This window comes from Schistocerca americana, chromosome 3 (genome assembly GCF_021461395.2).
Source record: "Schistocerca americana isolate TAMUIC-IGC-003095 chromosome 3, iqSchAmer2.1, whole genome shotgun sequence".
Classification (NCBI taxonomy): domain Eukaryota; kingdom Metazoa; phylum Arthropoda; class Insecta; order Orthoptera; family Acrididae; genus Schistocerca; species Schistocerca americana.
This window is the reverse complement of record NC_060121.1, coordinates 574,472,229-574,488,294: the sequence shown is the minus strand read 5'-3', so window position 1 is coordinate 574,488,294 and position 16,066 is coordinate 574,472,229. Positions and strand designations below refer to the sequence as shown.

Below are 16,066 nucleotides of genomic sequence, written 5' to 3'. Positions count from 1 at the left end.
GAAACAAATTTTTAAATTCGTCAAGTCAGGTCCGTAATGTTGAGGTTTAAGCCCCAACGCTTGGCATCGCCAGCCAACACATCAATAATCGCATTAATTTTTCTCTCATTAGTCCATGATCTGGGTAAAACTCTTTCACAATTCTTAATGAAATCCGTCGCGTGTATACCGCCTTTTTTCAAAGGGTCGAACCGCTCCTCTTTCGTCAACAATTCCGAACTATGTGCATAGATTGGCACATAGCTCTGTTTTTCGTCAAGTTTCTTTTCTAATTCCGACACTCTCGTAATTACTTGGCAAGTGGTTGTCGCAAGCGTTTCTACTTCCCTTTTTTTCTCTTCGCAGGTATTAGCCTGCTTCGTCACTTTGGTATCTACTTCGGATACTAAAGCCTTTAAAGTTTCCACCTTCTTTTGATCCTCTTTTTTTCACTAATTGAATTTGTTCCGTCACCTTATTCTCGATGATCGGGGCAACTGATTCTCCTGCACTTTTCTCGATTCTGCTAATTTCGGAATAAAAACGAGTATTTATGCTCGCAATTTCCGCCTGAACGCCTATCATTTCCTGTTTAAGATTACCGATTTCGCTATTAATCACAACAATATCTTCTTTGATTTTATCAACTTTTGTGTTAACAACTCCAACATTGTTGTTAACAACATTAATAGCTTTGTTGTGACTGTCTAGCTTTCGTTCAATTTTTTCAGACTGAGCTTCTTGCTTGGCCGATTGACTCTTGATTTCGTTAATCAAAACATTCAATAAATCAGTTAAATTCCCGGAAACTACCGGTTTTACTTCCGTAGCGGCTTCCTCTTTAATTGTCCCCCCGTATTCGTCATCAAAGGATTCCGATTTGATTTTCACTTCCGATTCCGAAACATTTTCTAATGTTTGGAATTCCATTACTGCTCTTTGTTGCTTTTCGGCGGTCGCGTCTTTCATGCTAGCCGCCTACCCCTGAACAATGGGTACCGCGGTGCGCGTTTCCCACTGTTCGACCGATTGTTCCGTATCCAAGTCTACCAAATCTTGGTAATTGTTCCCTTCACTCATTTTAATATTTTTCAATATAAATGCCAAATCTCAAATCTAATTAGGATTCCTCACACTAATATTCTCGCTGACGTATCGACCATTTCGTAACAAGTACTTTGTTACGAGATTTGCACAATGCAAAATTCGTGTCCAGAACAACCTCAAATCTGAAGATTGTCCTGTCACCAGGTCGCCACGTGTAACCTCCCCCTCACTTATCGACCTTAATGACAGTGAAAAATGAAACCGCGTGTACCTAATGGGAATTTTGGAATAGCAATCGTCACCGAAGTTAACCTGCCGGTAAAGAGGGAGGAAAGGGTTACATCTAAATGAAAGGAAAAATGCAAGTGAAACTGGTGGAAATTAATTTTGAAATAGGGATAAAGTTAATAAAGAAAGTAAATGTGCGGCCGTTACGTTAACAATCAACTAGCGGTAATTAGATATTTGAGGTTTTGGGGAAATTACGGTCGCCAGTCCTATGGACAATTACTATAATAACTGAAAAAGAAAGGTTATTATACATATAATTAGCACTAGAAGCGTGGCAACTGAAGGTTGACACGTGTAGTGTGAAAACTGAAAGTTTGTCAGAAGTAATAAATTTCGCTACACTTAATTTAGCAAAAGAATTAATGAAACCGGAAAATCGAAAGTTAATTTAGTGACTGAAGTTAATAGTGAGCTTTCTTTCTGAAGCACATCGAAATACAGTTAGTCTTGGACTACCTCAACAATCATTTCTAAAGCTACTTGAATCTGCGCAAATTAGAAAGAAGAGATTTAACTTTGAACTTGAATTAAACGATTCTGAACAATTAACAATAGTAAAATTTAGTACGTACCAAGCTGAGCTGCAGTCACAGGTAAGCTAAAATACGGTAACAAAACTTGCACTCTTAATTTGTGCTTGTGTAATCTAACTATTGTAGCCAGCTATGAATACTTAAATTGAACTTTGAAATAAAAGCAGTGAAATGGAATTACGCTGGCGTTTGAATTTCAACGACACTCGGGTTCATTTCGGAAAAGGAAGGGACCCTGCTTGGCAATGCAATTGGGACAATGAGCAACAAAGGTTCATGCTAAGTTGCTGTAATTTTGCGAGGCAAATGGAACAATTTGAAAAGCTGAGGTCTGCCATACAGTTCTGAAACTTTACGTGCTTTTAGTCTTCCTTGTTAGTTGATTGAAGGTTTGAAGCCGTCGATCGAGGAGGTGGCGACAGTCACTCATTGTCAGCCGTCGCTGTTGCAGAAGCTGGATGTTGGCGCGCCTTCTTCTCGACACGGTCACCAGGCGAAACGGGCTCTTGATGTGCGCCAGCTAATGCTTCCCGTCCGCGACACCATGTCAGTCCATATGCTCTTACTTTGTTCATTAAACGACTGTGGGGAACTGTATCGAACGCCTTGCGGAAGTCAAGAAACACGGCATCTACCTGGGAACCCGTGTCTATGGCCCTCTGAGTCTCGTGGACGAATAGCACGAGCTGGGTTTCACACGACCGTCTTTTTCGAAACCCATGCTTATTCCTACAGAGTAGATTTCTAGTCTCCAGAGAAGTCATTATACTCGAACACAATACGTGTTCCAAAATTCTACAACTGATCGACGTTAGGGATATAGCTCTATAGTTCTGCACATCTGTTCGACGTCCCTTCTTGAAAACGGGGATGACCTGTGCCCTTTTCCAATCGTTTGGAACGCTACGCTCTTCTAGTGACCTACGGTACACCGCTGCAAGAAAGGGGGGGAGTGGGCAAGTTCCTTCGCGTACTCTGTTTAAAATCGAACTGGTATCCCATCAGGTCCAGCGGCCTTTCCTCTTTTAATTAATTGTTTTCATTAATTGTTTCGGTATCCCTCTGTCGTCTATTTCGATGTATACCATTTTGTCATCTGTGCTACGTTCTAGAGAAGGAACTACAGTGCAATCTTCCTCTGTGAAACAGCTTTGGAAAAAGACATTTAGTATTTCGGCATTTAGTCTATCATCCCCTGCTTCAGTACCATTTTGGTCACAGACTGTCTGGACATTTTGTTTTGATCCGCCTACCGCTTTGACATAAGACCAAAATGTCTTAGGATTTTCTGCCAAGTCAGTATATAGAACATTACTTTCGAATTCATTGAACGCCTCTCGCATAGTCCTCCTCACAATACATTTCGCTTCACGCAATTTTTGTTTGTCTGCAAGGCTTTGGGTATTTTTATGTTTGCTGTGAAGTTCCCTTTGCTTCCGCAGCAGTTTTCTAACTCGGTTGTTGTACCACGGTGGCTCTTTTCCATCTCTTATGATCTTGCTTGGCACATACTCATCTAACGCATATTGTACGAAGGTTTTGAACTTTGTCCACTGATCCTCAACACTATCTGTACTAGAAACTAAACTTTTGTGATGAGCCGTCAGATACTCTGAAATCTGCTTTTTGTCACTTTTGCTAAACAGAAAAATCTTCCTACCTTTTTTAACATTTCTATTTACGGCTGAAATCATCGATGCAGTAACCGCTTTATGATCGCTGAGTCCCTGTTCTGCGTTAACTGTTTCAAATAGTTCGGGTCCGTTTGTCAGCAGAAGGTCTAATATGTTATCGCCACGAGTCGGTTCTCTGTTTAACTGCTCAAGGTAGTTTTCAGATAAAGCATTTAAAAAAATTTCACTGGATTCTTTGTCCCTGCCACCCGTGATGAACGTTTGAGTCTCCCAGTCTATATCCGGCAGATTAAAATCTCCACCCAGAACTATGACATGGTGGGGAAATCTACTAGAAATATTTTCCAAATTATCCTTCAGGTGATCATCCACAACAGCTGCTGAGCCAGGGGGCCTATAGAGACATCCAATTACCATGTCTGAGCCTGCTTTAACCGTGACCTTCACCCAAATTATTTCACATTTCGGATCTCCGTCAATTTCCTTCGATACTATTGCACTTCTTATCGCTATAAACACGCCTCCTCCTTCACTGTCCAACCTGTCCCTGCGGTATACATTCCAATCTGAGTTTAGGATTTCATTACTGTTTACATCTGGTTTCAGCCAACTTTCTGTCCCTAGTACTATGTGGGCATTGTGACCGTTTATTAATGAGAGCAGTTCTGGGACCTTTCTATAGACGCTCCTGCAGTTTACTATTAGGACATTAATATTGTTATTCCCTGTTGCATTTTGCCTACCTTGCCGCGTCTCAGGAGGCGTCTTGTCGGGCCTAGGGAGGGAATTCTCTAAAAACCCACATGTGCACTCCACACGTACTCCGCTACGCTTGTAGCCGCTTCCTGTGTGTAGTGCACGCCTGACCTATTCAGGGGGAACCTACATTTCTCCACCCGATAGCGGAGGTCGAGAAATTTGCAGCCCAGATCTCCGCAGAAACGTCTGAGCCTCTGGTTTAAGCCTTCCACTCGTCTCCAAACCAGAGGACCGCGATCGGTTCTGGGAACGATACTACAAATAGTTAGCTCAGATTCCACCCCGCGAACGAGGCTTTCCGCTTTCACCAACTCTGCCAACCGCCTGTATGAACTGAGGATGACCTCTGACACAGAGGGCAGGAGTTATTGGTGCCGACATGAGCAACAATTTGCAGTCGGGTGCACCCAGTGCTCTCTATCGCCGCCGGGAAGGCCTCCTCCACATCTCAGATGAGACCCCCCGGCAAGCAGACAGAGTGAACACTGGCCATCTTCCCCGACCTTTCCGCTATTTCCTTAAGGGGCTCCATGACCCGCCTAACGTTGGAGCTCCCAATCACTAATATACCCCTCCCCCCGAGTGCCTGCTCGAACCTTGCTGAAGGAGCGGCCACATGTCCACTCAACAGGCAGAGCGGGCGATGCCACACGGCCAACCTCCACATTGACACTCCGCCTCGTGCGCCGCGAACGCCGCTGAACCCGGCACTCCCCTTGGGGAGAGGGTGGCCCAACGGCGCCCGGTACCCGCGAAGATGTCTCGACAGCAGGGACAGTGGGTGAAGCATGTAACACCTGGGGTGTACCATGCAACGCACCCGACTCCCCGCTGCCGCTACACTCCGAGGCAGCAGCCTGACCGCGGCCATCAACACGCTCAGCTGTTCGCGAACAGTGGCCAGCTCCTCCTGCCTCCGTACACAGCAGTCACACATCCTATCCATCCTAAGAAATCAATTTACTGTAGAGAGTTAATCAACTTTCAACTAGACTGCTAATTCACTGAAGGCGGCTCATAGTTGACTAAACTGCGGTTACTAGACACTTCTTCTAGAAAACAATGAAAATAGCACTACATGTCTATGGACTGTATTCAAAACAAACACTAGCACTACTGGCACTACGGTTACGGTTACTTCAAGGAGAGCTCCGAGCCAGACGCCCTGTAGCGTGCATTCCACTGACGCTAAGCCACCGTCATTTGCGGTTCGGTGGTGTCAGCCTAAAGCTCATTGAAGAGCGGTATGGTCTGTTGTGTTTTCTGATGAAAGATGGTTCTGCCTCGGTGCCCGTGATGGTCGTGTGCTGCTTAGAAAGAGGCCGGTTGTGGGCCTGCAACCAACCTGTCGGCTTGATAGGCGTTCTGGACCTACACCTGGAGCTACGGTCTGGGATGCGGTTTTCTATGATGGCAGGAGCTCTCTTGCGGTTATTCCAGGCACCCTAATTCCAAAGTTGTAAGTCAGTATGGTGATTCGAGTTGTTGTGCTACCATTTATGAACTGAATTCCAGGAGGCGTTTTCAACAGTATAACGCTCGTCCACACCCAAGATGGAGTGACGACATGTTGCCTTGGTCTGTTCGATCACCAGATCTGTCTACAATCGAGCACATGTGGGACATCATAGGATGACAACTCCAGCGTCATCTACAACCAGCATTAGCAGTTCCACTATAGACCAACCAAGTGGAACATACATGAAACTCCATACCACAAACTGACCTCCGTAACCTGTACAACGCGGTACATGATCATTGCAAGCTTGATTCAACGGCGGTTACACCGGTTATTAATGTACCAGCATTTCACATTTGCAACGGCTTGTCTCGCGCTTTCATTAACTTGTGATCTTGCCAATGTTAATCATTTAAATATGTTACCTAGACAAACGTATTCCCAAAATTTCGCTTTTCTTGATTAATTTTTTTATCTGTTTGGGTGTTGTGTTTCTTTTTCCGTCGTTGTATTTTTGGATTCTTGCAGCTATACTTACGACGTTCCTCGCTGTGTGTGGTATTCCTCCTCCTACTGTCGACATGAAATCAATTACTGTTCCATAATTACGTGACAGTGTAGGTTCTCACATAAGAACTGGAACTTGTACGATCACAAACGTTATTTTATCAGTTCGTTTATTACGCAGAGTCCCATAAATACTCACGATAAAGTCCAGTAGTCTGTACATCAGGCGACATCGGTAAGATGAGCCTGTTCCCGACGTAGATGTGCAGCTTCATTCTGCAACACAAGGGTCATCTCTCACTCAAACAGTAGTCAACTCATATGTCGGTATGCGACAACAACTATCTTCTAGGGGTAAACCCTTCCGTGGCTCATAGGGAATAATGGAAATGCCTCAGCTCGGACACTGCTTCTCTTTGGCAGTCAGTTATATACTTTTCTCACTATTTGAGATGGTGGATATTATTTGAGCTGCTGTTGTGTATATATCATCAATAGTCAGCCAGAATCAACGTGAAAGAGTAAGTTACAATAAAACACAAAAGGAAATAATATCACATAAAAATGACGTGAAGTGTACACGAGCCTTATGTTTTGAATTTCTGATCATGTGCGCTAAAAGTGAGCAATCATTCGTTAATTTAATTAATTATCCGGTCACTCAGTCACAGAGTACTTGTTTGTAGACCTTATTTTTCCAGGGAAACATGAACATACGCAGGTAATGAACAAAAATTGTGTTTATCGCAACTGGCTTTGTCATTCTGTAAGCAAGGCTTCCTAACACAGAACTGCATACAAACATCTGACTTTTGGAAAGTCTTCTGCGTCATACAGTACATTAGAAACGGTTATCCAGTTCCTATATTTGATAATAGTCTCTAATTTTACTTCCCAAATGTAACTCTTGCAATTCCTTCATCGATTAATTGAAAGCAGCCAACACTGAAACGTACCTGTTAATGGATGAGATTATATCTATCCTCGTGGGATGAGCTAAATGAAATGTGTCCACTGTATGGGTACACAAGGGAAACTTGAATTAATGTACTGGACTTGTCGAAAATAAAGTGCCCCATATATAATTATGGTTGATTGTCCAGGTTAACCCATAGTCAAATATTAACAGAGGCTAACTAGCTACCGAAATTATAGCAGAAGTAATTAAATTACTGCTCATTAACTTCGTAAGAATTTACTCGTAGGAGGAAAAAGTAACATAGCAGAAATCTGCGTTCAAAACGAGCAAAATGTGCATGATGGATTAAACTGTTTGTTACACGTCAAACACACGATTGGCTCGCAAGGTACTGGGAAATACAGTACACGTAAAAGTGGTGTTACCTCAAGAGATCAGGGCAAAATCAACTTCAAACGACGTGGCAGAAATAACTTCTTCACCCATGGTACAAGGAACATGCGCAGGAACGAATACGTGCAACTAGCTGGACATGGTAACACAAGATTCACTGCAATAGGAATCTACGCGCTATTCGGGAAATAATTGAAACTACATAAATTACAATCATAACTAAGGCTTTAAGAGCCCGCCCAATGAGCCGCGCGGCCTGACGCACTGCTTCCCGGGCGGGAAGGCGTCCCGGTGCCCGGCGGATTAGTGTCGAGGTCCCGTGTACCGGCCAGTCTGTGGATGGTTTTTAAGGTGGTTTTCCATCTGCCTTGGTAAATGCGGATTGTTTCCCATTACTCCGCCTCATTTGCACTATGTCGGCGACTGATTACCAAACACTGTCTCCACGTACGCGTACACCATAATTACTCCACCGCGCAAACTCGGGGGTTACACTCGTATAGTGTGAGACGTTCCCGGGGTGTCCACTGGGGGCCGAACCGCACAATAACCCTGGGTTCCGTGTGGCGTGGCGGTGTGGTGAGTAGACTGCTGTAGTCTGTTGTGGGGTTGTGTACCACTGAGGGCTACGGTGGGGACGTTGCCTCTCCATCGTTTCTAGTTCCCCAGTTCAATACATTGCAATACAATAAAAGGCTTTAATAAAAGCCTTAAGTTATCGCGACATTTCTAAATTTCACAAAATGTCACTCTCAGTTAAATTTAAACACAGAAGCGGAAACAATTATCCGTCTTCACAGCGCCATAATCACAACCCCATTCAGTGTGGTTCACGATCGGGACCCCATTCCTTACTTCTCCAGAATCGGACCATGAATTATAGAAGGGCTTTGTGAATGAATGTGGCATCCCACCGAAGACGGCCAGCGAAAACCAGCGTCTGACAACCAAGACTCATGGTTATTTGTCGACCTATCAGAGAAGAGGAAATTTTCCACTCGAATCCCCTACTGTTGTGTTATGTCACTGAGAAAAATCGGCGGCCGCGGTGGCCTAGCGGTTCTAGGCGCTTCAGTCTGGAACCGCGCGACCGCTGCGGTCGCAGGTTCGAATCCTGCCTCGGGCATGGATGTGTGTGATGTCCTTAGGTTAGTTAGTTTTAAGTAGTTCTAAGTTCTAGGGGATTGATGACCTGAGATGTTAAGTCCCATAGTGCTCAGAGCCATTTGAACCATCTTCAGTCTATGAGAAGCAAACAGGCTGGTCTTCCACGAGGCAGGCGGCTCAAATGACAACCCTATTAGACGATATTAAAATCTGACTTGGTTATGCCTTTCAATGTTAGGAGGAGTATGTAGTTACATACAAATTGTAATCAAAGGTTGTGCTGTTACTGTAGAGAAATTTCCAACAATTCTCGAAAACGAGCAAAAAAACTTTTGTTTGAATGTGAATGAAACATCTCTAAGGCCGCATTAGTTGTGTACGGGTTCCGTTATTAGGGTGATGTTTCCTGATAAAGGACTCTGAATATAGCTAATGCAGCCTTGAAGACATATCATTCATTTAAAAAAAAAGTTTGAAGAATGTTTTACGATTGATTTGGAGAACATTTGGAAACTTCTTTGCAGTAATAAAGAATAATATAAGCTGCGGTTTCCTAACTACACAATATTCGAGAGTAAAAGTAGCTACTGCTACACTCATTGCAATCACTTCTGCTCTAGCTGATATGTTTACATTGAAATAACTGGCAGAAATTAATCTTAAACGACTTTTGATCACTACAAAAGGATTTCTCATTCAAACTGCACTCAACCGGCGTCGGACAGATTTGCCATATTAGCTGGCTTGGGAGGGAGTGAGGAGTGCAGGCCCATATCATTATTTATTGATCGTGAAAACCTAAGGAATACAACTGCACAATTCCTTCCGAGAAGCTGTACCACCTTCGCAAACGAGAGCGGCGCAACAAATGACAGTCAAGAGAAATATATGAGAGGGATCTGACAAATTTCTCTCAAGATCTACATCCGTGTTTTGGAAGCCACTACGAATGCATGGCAGAGGTTATCTCCCACTAAACCACCCCTGTTAGTCCTTTTTGTTATGCGTCCCATACACTTGGGTAACATTCTTGGACGGATCGAACGAGCTTTTGTAAGCAATTTCATTTTTCGTAATTATACCTGTGAACTGGAGTCTTCAACTGTTTCACCTTTGCCTGAGCCAATGAGAACATTTCATTTCTTTTCACTTTTGTCAGTGCTTTATCGCAAACTAAATGAAAAAAATAATGTTTTTATCATGTTTAATGTAAGGTCATAAAAATTTTAAACTGATAACTGAAAGAGCTTGTAAGGGAAAGAAAATATGGTAGAAACGAATTTAGTAATGGAGATAATAATCCAACTTGGCTGCCAAGTGCTGACTACCGTATTCACCTGTGCTTGTATTGAACTATTGATGTGTGTGTTTTTATGCCTGCTGCAGGTTTCTTCTCGCAGCTGATAGACCAGAGCGGCACCTTCGTTGGTGGCATGTCCGTGGTGCAAGATCCTGGGTACCACGCCTTCAGACTGGGTTCTGTCCTCGGCTACGAAGCGGAAAACTCGCAGCAGCTGGTGCAGTTCTTACGCTCTGTCAACACCACTGACCTCCTAGTGGATAAGTCGCTCTTAATGACGGATGAGGTGAGTCCTGCTCTTACCTTATGTCAGAGGACTCCGCAATGTGGAACACTTATCGTCACCTGAGCACAGCCTGCTACGTACAATGTTCGTTCCGGAAAATTAAAAGCAATTTTCAAGGAGCATTATGTAAATTGTTCTCGATACAAACACATAAACAAGATCACTGACAAATAATATTACAGCAGGACAATATATTTTACGGCATTGTCTACATTTATTTTGTGGTACAGTCTAAACTAACATCTTTTTTATTCTGTGTGACTCTGAAAAGCAGAGATGCAGTGTGGCATGTGATTCTGAAGGGACATAGAATACCTAAGGCACATTAAAATGAATCCGTAAATTCAGGGTTTAGATACTCGACGCCACATTATTTATACCATTCACCATGTGTGCCATATATTACAGTGGAAAACTGATGTCATGTAGCGTAGAGATGGTGTTAAGAGACACACGAGAAGTGTCGTAATGCAGGCTCCGTGTTTCTGGGATACCATCAGTACTTTGTAATGTAGACAGCGAGGAACAGCAACACCACCATCAGCAGCATCCGAAGAGTAACCCTAGATCAGGCGTCGAAACGTTCATTTCGGTTCCAAACATAAAAAAGCTCTAGTAATTCATTCTCGTCATAAGCGTTTCCCAGGCATTTAGCACCTAATTTGAAAGCCGTAAACTTCATGGCCACAGAAAATCCGCAAGTGGTTACAAACACTCCGGTGACGGAGTATACATGAGTCATCAAGTAAAACGACGCGCAGGAACACTGATTAGAAGTGAGGAAACCTCATAAAAAGTGTACATCAAACTTTATTAATCCTGGAACCAATAACAACCAAACAGAACCTGGTACAAAACCCATGGCGCATCAAGGAAATAGGTGTTACCTTATAATTTATTACAGTTACAGAATAGTGTTCACGTGTCGGTAATAAATCAATATTAGCGATGAAGTGATGTTTCACTTACCCGGAGAAATTAGCAGAAACAATATCATGACATAAGGATCGAAGAAATCACGTACTGTCATTGTGTTACTTTCGGTTCTCGGTGATGTTTTGTGCCGCTTCTAATCAACATGTGTTGGATCTATTTTTCTCCAGCGAATGAAATCTTCAGAGGACACGTTTCTCTATACATATTGGAACACATAATGTTATCGACAGATCCGATAAGTGTTGATTTTCCGACAAGATCTGAATAGTACAGAAGTGAAGAACGACGGGACCACCTATATCTTCGAGGGCTACTCGGAAAGTAAGGAGCGGTAGGTCGCGAAATGGAAACAACAGTGAATATCAAAACTGTTTTATTCACAACAGTTAGCTACAACTCCCAGCTAATTATCTCCATAGTCGCCGATCCGACTTAGACCTTTGTCGTAGCGTTGTACCAACTTTGCAATACCCTCGTTATAGAAGGCAGCCGCCAGTGCTTTCCGCCAATTCTCTACACTGGCCTACAGCTCGTTGTCTGTGCCAAAATGTTGTCTTCATAGCCAGTGGTTCATGTGAGCAGAGATGAAACTCAGAGGGAGACAATTACGGGCCGTATTATGGGTAATCAAATATTTCCAATTGAAAACGATGCAGGACTATCTTCATTGCCCCTGCAGAATGCGGGTGACAATTGTCTCGAAGAAGAAACCGCACGACAGTTATGTAATGTTGGCTGTATAGCTTCAGGCGAAATTTCTCACCAGGCCCTCGTACTTGGCGGGAGGCACTATTGTTCTAGGTATCTTTATGTGCTCCCTGTGTGCTCAGAAGTAAGAATAACGGCGTAACGTGATCGAGGGGTATACTAAAGACACTGCCCAACACACATGTGCTAAACTTCATCGGATTTTCACTGTGGTTTCCATTTCGCGACCGATGATTCCTTACTTTCCGAATATCCGTCGTACATCCAAATCAACATCTGCTTAAATATTCCGTAACCACCGAGTAGCGCACTTTGCAGGGTACTTCATACCAGTTTTGGCTACGAAAGCTTCCCATTTACGTTCCAAGAGCATCTCTTATATTTTCATGTGAGCCATAGTGACTCTACGGCGCATCGCTGAATTCGATATCTGCTTCCATGCTCACTTCATCACTCCAAACGCTGGAGCAATGCTCTATTTTTGATAACACTATCGTCCTATATTCAATTTCTGTTATATACACATCAAAAAAGGGTATGCATCATCTCGGTTCCGAGAGTTCCGGAACCTGTACACAAAATTGGAATAGAGATCAACACAAACATCATTCCGCCTTTTTTATTGCTCATGAAAACCACACGTTGCATGTTGTACCACCATAAAGCGAGACCTTCAGAGGTGGTGGTCCAGACTGCTGTACACACCGGTACCTCTAATACCCAGTAGCACGTCCTTTTGCATTGATGAGTGCCTGTATTCGTCGTGGCATACTATCCACAAGTTTAATGAGGTAGTTGGTCCATATTGTGCCACTCCTCAATGGCGATTCGGCGTAGATCCCTCAGAGTGGTTGGTGGGTCACTTGGTCCATAAACAGCCCATTTTAATCTGTCGCAGGCATGTTACATTGGGTTCATGTGTGGAGAACATGCTGGCCACTATAATCGAGCGTTGTCGTTATCCTGAAGGAAGTCATTCACAAGATATGCACGATGAGGGCGCGAAATGTCGTCCACGAAGGCGAATGCTGCCGATATGGTTGCACCATTGGTCAGAGGATGGAATTCACATATCGTACAGCCATTACGGTGACTTCCAATGACCACCAACGGCGTACGTAGGCCCCACATAATGCCACCCCAAAAGAGCAGGGGACATCCATCCTGTTGCACTCGCATGGACGGTGTGTCTAAGGCGTTCAGCCTGACCGAGTTGCCTTCAAACACGTCTCCGACGATTGTCTGATTGAAGGCATATGTGACACTCATCGGTGAAGCGAACGTGATGAGAATCCTGAGCTGTCCATTCGGCATGTTGTTGGGCCTATCTGTATGGCGCTGCATGACGTGGTCGCAAAAAGGATCCCGCCATGGATGTCGGGAGTGAAGTTGCGCATCATGCAGCCTATTGCGCACAGTTTGAGTCTTAACACGATGTCCTGTGGCTGCAAGAAAAGCATTATTCAACATGGTGGCGTTGCTGTCAGGTTTCCTCCGAGCCATAATCCGTAGGTAGCGGTCATCCAATGCAGTAGTAGCCTTTGGGCGGCCTGAGAGAGGCACGCCATCGACAGTTCCTGTCTCTTTGTATCTCCTCCATGTCCGAACAACATCGCTTTGGTTCACTCAGAGAAGCCTGGACACTTCCCTTGTTGAGAGCCCTTCCTGGCACAAAGTAACAACGTGGACTCTATCAAACCGCGGTATTGACCATCTAGGCATGGTTGAACTACAGACAACAAGAGCCGTGTACCTCCTTGCTCGTGGAATGACTGGAGCTGATCGGCTGTCGGACCCCTCCGTCTAATACGCGCTGCTCGTGCATGGTTGTTTACATCTTTGGGTGGGTTTAATGACATCTCTGAACAGTCAGAGGAACTGTGTCTGTGATATAATGTGCACAGTCAACGTCTGTCTTCATTCGTTATGGGAACTGGGGTGATGCAAAACTTTTTTTATGTGTGTATAATGTGGTGTGACAAACACCAGCTCTCGCTGGTTGTCGCAGTCTCTACTACCAGGAATATTTTGGGGGAAAACCAACTCCTAAGGAACTTAGTTTTGCACCGAAAAGTCACCGACTGGGAATGCTATGTGGAGGACAATCAGTGACAGACAAATATTTTGGCATGCTTGAGTAACATCTAGCCTGCTTTGTGAAGAGAAATTCCTTTCTGTTTGAAGATCACCAGGCCGAATAAATGTCGTCACTTTACGCAAGGTGGATGATCTCTGGCCTAAAAAGCTTTAAGCCTCTTTCTTTAGTCTAAGCAAATAACACAGTAGAAGAGAAGAAGACGACAATTTCTGAGAAGTGCGTACGTGGAGGTGACCTCATTGACTAACAAGGGAAGTATCCAGGCGTCTCGTAATGAACCAAAGGGATGTTGTTCCGACATGGAGGAGATACAGAGAGATAGGAACTGTCGATGACATGCGACGCTCAGGCCGCCCAAGGGCTACTAATGCAGTGGATGTCCGCTACCTATGAATTACGGCTCAGAGGAACCCTGACAGCAACGCCACCATGTTGAATAATGCTTTTCGTGCAGCCATAGGACGTTGTGTTACAACTGTGCGCAATAGGCTGCATTATGCGCAACTTCACTCCCGATGTCCATGGCGAGGTCCATATTTGCAACCACGACGCCATGCAGCGCGGTACAGATGGGCCCAACAACATGACGGATGGACCGCTCAGGATTGGCATTACGTTCTCTTCACCGATGAGTGTCACATATGCCTGCAACCAGATACTCGTCAGAGACTTGTTTGAAGGCAACTTCTGCCAGCACCTCGTCTCCTTTCTTTCAGGAGTGCTAGTTCTGCAAGGTTCGCTGGAGAGCTTGTGTAAAGTTTGTAAAGTAGGAGATGACGTCCTGGCAGAAGTAAAGTTGTGAGGACGGGGCGTGAGTCGTGCTTGGGTAGCTCATATGGTGGAGCACTTGCCCGTGAAATGCAAAAGTCCTGAGTTGGAGCCTCGGTCCGGCACACAGTTTTAATCTTCCAAGAGGTTTCATATCAGAGGAATGGCTGTGGCACCTATAGTGGGGATGAACACTTTGAAATGTCAGATACCGAATTAAGAAGGCTCGACGTCAATAAAAAATTAATCATGGTATCAGTGATCCAGCTATACTGTGGATACCTTTTTTCGATAACTTAACGGAAGTTCAAGATAACGTCTCAAGCACAAAAGTTAACGAAATTTTGTATGGGGGATAGTAAAATAGACATCATAAACGAAACTAGTACCCTCTAAGCAGCCTTCTTAGTTTTGGCATGTTCTTTTGGTTAATAATCTAACAGCAGTAGCCACAACAACAGAGTCTGTAACAGACCACATGGCCACGGGTATGGACAGTGATACGTGTGCTGTAGCTGCACTTTTCCTCCGTTTCTCACAAATAATAACAGAAATAGTAAGATATGGTAAAATACTGAAATTGCAGAGCACCAAGATATCTTTTACTGTAAGACAAAACGTAACATTTATCAAGAGAAGTAGCAAACTATGCTTAGAATGATGTGTGCAGAAAATTTAGTTCAAATGCAAAAATCTATATTTTGTCAACATTATTTAAGTTGATTTTTGAAAAGAGATTTGTAGTAAGGTGCTGACCGCTACAAAAAAGTAATGCAGTGTTAGAATAATGCACATCACAGACAATAAAGCAAAGCAGTGTGGGACATCATTAAACATGTAACAGGGAGTAGGCATAAGAACATACTAACAAGGGAATGGGAACAAGTAATAAATGATCCATGCCAGTCAGCAAATTATGTGAATGGTCATTTTTCAGGTACTGTAATGAAATTAAAACAAAAATTTCCAATAACAAATAGCATACCTGTAAATAATTACACACATTATGTTATTACCAACTACACAGCATATAGACAAAGTATACATATGTGCACTGAAGCAACACATACAAAGTACAAAAAGTTAAGAAACAGTATACTCCTAGTACCACTGAAGTCAATATGACCTCGTAAGAATATTGGTAGTGTATATTTCTCTTGTATTTCAAGCTATTCTTTTGAAGATATATAACTTTTCCCCTTTAGTCAACAGTATCCAATAATGCTTTTATCATTTTTGTATTTAAAACACATTATAATTTATTCAAGATTTTTGCAGTCATACAACTGGGGTGAATATGACCCCTTAAGCTCATTGAAAAGATATGTCTCCAATTTTTCAA

The 16,066-nt window shown here is 43.5% G+C and overlaps 1 protein-coding gene across 1 annotated transcript in view; it reads left to right on the top strand.

Moving 5' to 3' along the window:
• LOC124607325 (cholinesterase-like) overlaps positions 1 to 16,066 on the top strand; it is a 93,684-nt gene that overhangs the window by 42,995 nt on the left and 34,623 nt on the right. The window contains exon 5 of the mRNA XM_047139626.1: positions 10,015 to 10,214. Within this exon, the coding sequence (XP_046995582.1) occupies positions 10,015 to 10,214 (200 nt within the window). The remainder of the gene's footprint in view (positions 1 to 10,014; positions 10,215 to 16,066) is intronic.